This window comes from Pteropus alecto, unplaced genomic scaffold (assembly GCF_000325575.1).
Source record: "Pteropus alecto unplaced genomic scaffold, ASM32557v1 scaffold67, whole genome shotgun sequence".
In the NCBI taxonomy this organism is placed as follows: Eukaryota; Metazoa; Chordata; class Mammalia; order Chiroptera; family Pteropodidae; genus Pteropus; species Pteropus alecto.
The window spans coordinates 3,993,011-4,000,179 of NW_006441061.1; the positions used below are offsets into that span (position 1 = coordinate 3,993,011).

Genomic DNA, 7,169 nt, shown 5'->3' on the forward strand with positions numbered 1-7,169 from the left:
AGAAACACTGCCCTAAACCAGGGATAGACATACTTTTTCTGTAAAGGGCCAGATGTCTCTGTCACCACTGCTTTACTCTGCTACCTTAGCACAAAAACAGCCAAAGATATTAAGTAAATGAAGGAGTGTGGCTGTGTTCCAATAAAACTTTATTTATAAAGACAGGTAGGAGCCATATTTTATCTCTGGGCCATAGTGTGTCAGCCCCATCTGCTTTCTGCCAGCCCATATCTCTTCTATAGATAACCAATAAACACACAGACATGGGTATAAAAAAAAAGATATTTCTTTAATTTAAAATTATGACCTAGAAAGAACCAGTCAGTTTAAGTATCCAGGCTTCTTCTTTATATTCAATAGGAAGAGACACAATATTGGCTCAGATTGCCAACCCCAGAGAAAAACCAAACCAAATGGAAAATCCTCGGGAAGTCCCCGCAGCTACTTTGCTGGGCCACCAGGCTCCACTGACGGAGGATGCCCAGGCTGCCTGGGGCTGCTGCTTTCCTTCCGCTACCCAAATCCCTCACAGGCCTGATTCCTCTCCATTGCTCTGTAGCTAGCCCTGCACGTCCTCCACAGAGAGGATGGTGGCACAGCAGTCACCTCCCCACCATCTTTGGGGACAGTTTCCTGTGACTGCGACAGTGGAGCTGAGCAATTCTGCACGTACGCGCCCAGAAGGGCAGCACCTTCATCGTTTAGCTGAGATCTGGAGCCTTTCGTGGTAACTACCAGTCCGTGTGGTCAAGGCACCGGCAGCAAGATGGCAAAATTGGGAAACAGTCTGGGAAGATGCGATCAATTTCATTCTGAAAACGAAATAGACAAATGCCATCTGGGTAAGCTCCCTGCATGTGGGAGAAAGCATCAAGACCAGCACCACCTCCTTCAGGACTCTGAGGTCTGTCTGCTCTTCCCCGGCACAGAAATCAAGGTCCCACTTCTCAGGTCTGTGATGCTCCTGTCTCATACATTCAGGGCCAATCAGGCCTGCCGATTCACCTAGCCAGCCAGTAGGGGTCTCGAAAGAACTCCAAGCTCTGGATAATATGTGAAGGGAGTCAGGGTGTGATGCCCAGCAGGCTCTTTTTCTGGTACTGAGTTTGGAAGTGTGCAGACAGTAGAGAAGAGAGGAGGAAGGGCATGGCCAGAGCGGCCCTCAGAGATCCTGGAGGCCTTCCCCGGAGGGGTTCACGGACAGAATAAATACAACTGGCTTGAAGCAGGCCTTCTGAAAGGAGCCAGCAGGTCACCACGCACCCACTGCAGTGGGGTGACAAGTTCCCATGTTGGTTTGCTTTCTCTAAAATTTACAGCACCCAGGGCCTGATGCCTGACCTGAGTCAAAAACTGTTGGGACAAACCGCTACGGGGCTGCCCAGGCTGCAGTGGAAGACCAGATGGTGACCAAGCCATCCCCACCACACACAGCATTCCTGAGCCCAGCGGGCCGCATCCTGGGTATATTGCAGAGGCAGCGCAGGGCACTGACAAGGGCCCCTGCTGTGTTTCTGTCACCACTCACTGGTGGAGTAGGTGGGGGAAGAGCATGGCATTAAATAGAGTCCCCTGAGAACTGAGGCGCAGTGAGGAGAAAAAGGATGGGGTTTCCTCCTCAGGCCCAGTCACTCTGCCTCCCAAGGGAGGAAGAAGATATTACCGTGCTACGGCCAGCACCGCTGACATTACCTTACTCAAAAAGATGGTGCTTGGGGCTGGGGGCGTTTCAGCAAAGACCCCTGGCTGTGTGACGACGCCCAGCAAGAACCTTCCTTACAACTGTCCTAGACCGAGTCTGGGTCACATCTCAAGCCCTGGCTCATGACAACACGTGTCCCATCCCCAACGCCTGACCCCCAGCTAACCGGCCTTCAGGTTCTTAATGAGAAAGCACAAGTGATGGGGGTAAGAGAGTCTGGGTCCCAGGACCCAACGATTCCTCTTCCCAGTCTCCTTCTTGTCTCAGAAACAGTAGACCCCCTAAATGTCTGCTTAAAGAGCTGCCCATGTGGCTGGCCATAGTCAAAGGCCAGTCACAGACCCCACTTACGAGACCACGGCAGGGTCACCCAATCACAGCAGAAGGCTGGCTCAACCCCTGCTCTCACTGAATGATGCTGTCCGGCTGTCCATTCTGGGCCACCTGTCCAGGGTCAGAGGTGGGGGCGGGGCTGGGCGTGTTGCTCTGCAGGTAGCGGCGGATATCTTTGATCATGGGCCGGAGGACCTGGATGAGGACGCTCAGGGCCGCCTGGGTGCCCTCCATGGCTTGAGCCTGACGCTCCTGGGCACAGGCCTGCACCTCCTGGGAGCGGCGGATCATTTGCAGCAGGTCGTTCTGCTGCTCCAGGTGCTGGGCGATTTCCTTCACGTGCAGGTTGGTGACCCGTTGCTCCTGGATCAGCTTGGCCGAGTTAAGGGCGATTCGGCTTTTGAGCGCCTGGGGCTTGACTGAGGGGTCAGCGTGCTGGGCAATCATCTCCACGGGGGTCTCCGCTGGCAGGGGCGGGGGAGCCTCAGTAGTACAGTACTCGACTACTCCCTCCTCAAGCGTGTGATAGGTGGTCTCTGTGGGGACTGTGGAAAGAAAGAACAAAGGCAGCATCAGGTCACTTTTCAGAAAGAGTGAAGCTGGCCACGTGGAGAGCAGGCCATTAGCCCTATTCTGGGGAATTCAGGCCTCCTCTGGCTTTATAGCTATTCATGCACCTAATCGAGAATCTAAGGGGTTTAGAATCTTAACCTACTTGGTAACCAAAGGGTCAGTCCTGGATCCGGCAAAAGCAAAGATGCTAATAATAACACTAGCAAAAAATTTAGAGCACCTACTACGTGCCAGGCACTGCGCTAAGCCCTTTGCACTCATTAGCTTGATGATCCTTATAATGACATCGAGAGGTAGGTCCTGTCGTGTTCATTTTCAGAAATGAGGACACTGACTCAGAAACATAGAGTGACTTGCCTAAAGTCACATGGCTTATTCAGCAGGTCCAGGAAACAAACTCAGGTCTCCCCAACACCAGAGTCCATTGTGCTCACTAACACCCCACTGGGCTGCTTTTGGCTAATACAGGTAGGGCCACATGCTCCCCGTAGTGCCCCCACACAGTAGGTATCTTTGGTGGGACTCTCTACATGAGCTGTTTGTAGCCACACTAGTCTTATCTCTTTCTGTGCTTTCTTGACTTCAAGCCTTTTCCAGTCAAGCAGAAAAGGAGTTGGGAGTGGAGAGGTAGCAATTTAAGTGCCCAATAAATGCCTCCCTATCTCCTTGATCACTCTGGTCAATGGAATACCTAAAGGTTCTTCCTGTTCCAGAACAGGAGTTGATTTAGGCCAGTGTTTGATCTCCTTTCCCACCTCAATATCCTTGAGAAATATGACACTGCAGGGGATGGCACTCACACATACACCCAATTCCCCAAAACCTCCACTGAGAATCAGTGATCAATACAGTTTATAACCTATCACAAAGGAGCAGTTAATAGTCACTGATGAAAACCTTATCTGAACTAAAAAGTCCAACCCATGTTCCATTGTTGTTCACAGCTGAGAACCTTTAAAGGGATTCTAGTCTGGCTGTTTGGGCCTCCACGCATAGAGAGAAAGGTCTATCTTCTTCATCCTTCAATGCCAACATCAACTGTGTGTCCCCACCCGGACCAGGAAGCCTCCTTTCTGAACCATCTGGCTTCTTGGGCAGTCCTCAGTTTCTCCCACTGACAGTGCAGTTATTCATACATGGGTCTTATGGCCTCTGTCGTAGACACCTTAGCAATCCTAGCACAGGATTCGGCACAAAATAAGTGTTAATGTTGGATGAGCTATAAATGAGTAGATTAACACCAGGAACCATGAGGTTCCTCAGCTGTGTCTGATGAATGTTGGCAGCACTGAAAACCCAGAACGTCTATGTCCAGAATCCGTGTCTGACTTGGGCATGATCATTCCCATCTATCTACTCATTGAACAAATACATCCTGACTGCCTACTATGTGCCACGCCCTGTGGTAAGTCCTGTGGGGATATAAACGTGGTCTCTGTCTTCAAGGACCACATAGTTCAGTCATGGACATGAATGGTGGCAAAACACAGTTGAAAGCAATCCAGCTCATCAGAAGTCCAGACTGCGTGCTGAGGAACTCCCAAAGAGAACAAGATCACTTCTCTCTGGGGAGTTCTTGGAAGGCCTCATGGTCTTCCAAGACTCCTATCTGACCTTTGGCCCTTTGCAATCAACCTTCCCCAGGCTGCCCAAGCTCTTGCTGGCCCTTCCCATTTATGAACGCTGGACTGGGCAGGAGAGGTCACTCACTCTGTGTCAGGGTGACCGTAGCTGCCGCTGCAGTGGCTGTGGGTCCGAGGGCCACGGGATGGATCTCTGAGGTACTGGGTAGGCTGATGATGGTGGCCTCGCCCAGCAGGTTGCAGATGCGCTGTTGCATGGGGGTGAGCAGTACGGGGGCTACAGCTGGGCCACCGGCACCACTGCTACCACCTGACCCTGGCCCACCAGCTCCATCTTCCTCAGTGGGGCCTGGGGCCTCGCCACCCTCCACAGCTGCCCGGACCTGGGCAACCTTGCGACGGACCTCGGTCTTGAGGTCAGACCACTTCTTCTTGACCTCAGGCAGCTCCCTGCGGCAGGTGGCTACGGCGTTAACCCTTCTCAGGATGCCGTGCCAGGCTGCGCTCTTGGCAGCCAGAGGGACCCCAGCGTTGAAGTGGTTCACCAGCAGGTGCTTCTTCAGTTCTAGTTCCTCCACGATGATCTCCACCTCTCGCTCAGAGAAGTTCATCTTCCTCTTCTTGGCTGGGACGGCCATGGCCTCTCTCTACCCCTTTTGAAAAATATATTACAACCCCCTCAATCGCCCCAATTCCCCTTCTCTTCTTTCTCAGCCTCGCCCCTCACCCACCCCCCTATAGGGGATAGGCCGGGCTTGCCCAAGGCCGAGCACCAGGCCTTCGGTAACCCCCCTCGCTACGCAAAGTGCGTAGGGCCAAGCACCGACCGGCCCAGTCGCTGCCAGCCAGCTGCGTAATGGCTTCCTGAATCTGCCTCTTCCGCCGGGGTGTGCGGAGATCCGCCCACTTCCCCTCTTCCCGCCTCCCAGCGCTTTTCGAGAGGAACCTGCCCTCCCGGTTGGCTGCAGCTCAATATCACGTCGTTCACTGGCTCTTTTGATATGTCGCTCAGCTACAGAGCACGCCCACTCACTGGAATTGGCCTGATCATTGGTCTAAGGGTGTGTCTGTCGCTACAGAGCGCTCCGCCCACTGAATCTTTATTCACTTCCATTGGAGATTGTGCTGTCGTTCAATTATCAGTATTACGACTACTACGCTGTTAAATTCAGCTATTTTATTGGTGATCTAGGGAGTTAGATTATCAAAACCTGGCTTCCTGAGGATCCCTAGTGCTTTCGGCCTTTAGCCGTTGGCCAATTATTTTTAATTCCACCCATGGGCGCAAATTCTGGTTTTCAGCTACAGCTCACAATTACTTCTTACACAAATCTTATTTCCCACCGGAGACTACGATCTCTTCGTACATGACCGCTCCTCCCATCCTTACGATTCTGAAGTCTAAACAATATTTCTCAATGGAAATTGGGCACGGGGCCTTTCGCCTGCCAATTACATAATTTCTGCCTATAACGGCGTGATTGCCTCTCTTCGGCCCGGCTCAGCCAATCCCCGCCTCCCTCAGTTTGAATCGGCTCCAGGCTGAGCCGGAATCGCCCCGCCCTTTCCATTGATTTGGGTCTTCCTGGACTGTGCCGGCCGTCTCTGGGAGGCTCCGCCCCTCGGCTATCCGGTCCTGTGACTGGCCAGCGGTGCGCCTGGGGGCGTGGCCAGGGAGGTGGTGCGCCGCGGGTCGGGGTTCCCGGAAGCGGCCCCTCCCGCCAGTTTGCCGGCATCTCGGAGCCCGCGCTCGCAGACTGAGGACACCGGCGTGTCTTCCGCGTTCTCCTTTCCGCTCGGCGTCCCTGCCTCGCGCCCGATGGTGAGTAGTGTGTTGTGCCGCTGCGTGGCTTCCCCGCCGCCGGACGCCGCCGCCGCCGCCTCGTCGTCCGCCTCGTCGCCAGCGTCTGTGGACCCGTGCGGCGGCGCCGTCTGCGGGGGCCCGGACCACCGGCTGCGCTTGTGGAGCCTCTTCCAGACGCTCGACGTCAACCGCGACGGCGGCCTGTGTGTCAACGACCTGGCCGTGGGGCTGCGACGCCTGGGACTACACCGCACCGAGGGCGAGCTCCGGGTAGGCGGTGCGCACTGTCCGCGCGGGCGGGGTGATGGCCCCTTCGTGCCCCAGAACCTCGGGGAAGTCCGGGCGACAGGTCTGGGCCACTGGGTGGGTGACAGGTCATAACGACGCGGCTTCTTGGGCAGACCCTTGGAGCAGGTCTGCTGGATGGCCTCTTGGGCTGGGTGGGATCCCCGAGTGACAGATGGACACCCTATTTATGCCCTGGTGGGAGTGGAGTTCCTTCCTTACCTCTGTAGATGCTTAGGCCGGGGGAAAGGCTCTTCATGCACAGGTGGCACCCTCTGGGCCTTCTGATAGGCGAAAGCCCCTCCCTGCTTGGGCCAAGTCTCAGATGGCCAAGTCTCAGAAGTCCACCTTTAGTCACCTCCTGACCTCAAAACTAAACTTCATGCACTCCCCTGCCACCACCCACCACTGAAGTGTTCATCCATTCTCCTCCAGTGGCCCTCCTCCCTTCCGCTCTCGTTTCCATGCCAGCCTGTGGTCCCTGTTCTGGTTCCTCTCAAAAGCACGTGGGAGTTGGAAAAAATGGGAACTGGGGTTTCAGGCAGATCTGTGTCGGTGTGGGTGGTGAGGATTGACAGTTCTCGTGGTTTAGGCTCATCCCCATTGACATGCTTATCCAGAAGATGGGACTGCGATCCCTTGCAGGGTTGCAGATCCTGAAAGAATCTGGGGGAAAATACTTCCTAAAAGTGAAAGTATTGCACACCTAGGAGGGGATATCACATTACTCTCCTCTAGGGGGAGGGGGGATGGAGAATGGTTGTCTCTGGACCTACTAGAAAGAGAACTGCTGTCCTTTCTTTATAAGAACCTCAAGCAGAGGCTGTTTCTTCCCCCTCTGTCTCTCAGGGTACGTTTTTTCCTATCTGTCTGTGGGTGTAGCTACTCT

The 7,169-nt window shown here is 54.2% G+C and overlaps 2 protein-coding genes across 4 annotated transcripts in view; one reads left to right on the forward strand and one right to left on the reverse strand.

Moving 5' to 3' along the window:
• Window positions 1-270: 270 nt before the first annotated feature.
• Window positions 271-5,055, reverse strand: NAIF1 (nuclear apoptosis inducing factor 1). 2 transcript variants are annotated; one of them, XR_001517440.2, is made up of 3 exons: window positions 4,319-5,055; window positions 2,054-2,580; window positions 271-812 (listed from the first exon to the last, which is right to left on the reverse strand). XR_001517440.2 is itself a non-coding variant. In XM_006918004.3 (2 exons), the coding sequence occupies exons 1-2, from the start codon at window positions 4,827-4,829 to the stop codon at window positions 2,108-2,110; spliced, it is 984 nt and encodes a 327-aa protein (XP_006918066.1). In that variant the 5' UTR covers window positions 4,830-5,055; the 3' UTR covers window positions 271-2,107. The 2 variants fall into 2 exon arrangements, 1 of the variants encoding a protein (XP_006918066.1); XM_006918004.3 differs by having other exon boundaries at window positions 271-2,580.
• Window positions 5,056-5,886: 831 nt separating this feature from the next.
• SLC25A25 (solute carrier family 25 member 25) overlaps window positions 5,887-7,169 on the forward strand; it is a 37,345-nt gene continuing 36,062 nt past the window's right edge. Inside the window, exon 1 of one of the 2 annotated variants that reach the window (XM_006918005.3) lies at window positions 5,887-6,265. In XM_006918005.3, the coding sequence (XP_006918067.1) occupies window positions 6,011-6,265 (255 nt within the window). In that variant the 5' untranslated portion in view covers window positions 5,887-6,010. The remainder of the gene's footprint in view (window positions 6,266-7,169) is intronic. The other variant, XM_015594348.2, reaches the window with a different exon arrangement.

What these genes read in the sequence shown, in the direction of transcription:
- NAIF1 (XM_006918004.3), bottom strand. Translation starts at nt 4,829, where the DNA reads ATGGCCGTCCCAGCCAAGAAGAGGAAGATGAACTTCTCTGAGCGAGAG. An exon ending in TACGGTCACCCTGACACAGA is followed by an intron (nt 2,581 to 4,318) that starts GTGAGTGACCTC and finishes TTCTTTCCACAG; the next exon opens with TCCCCACAGAGACCACCTAT.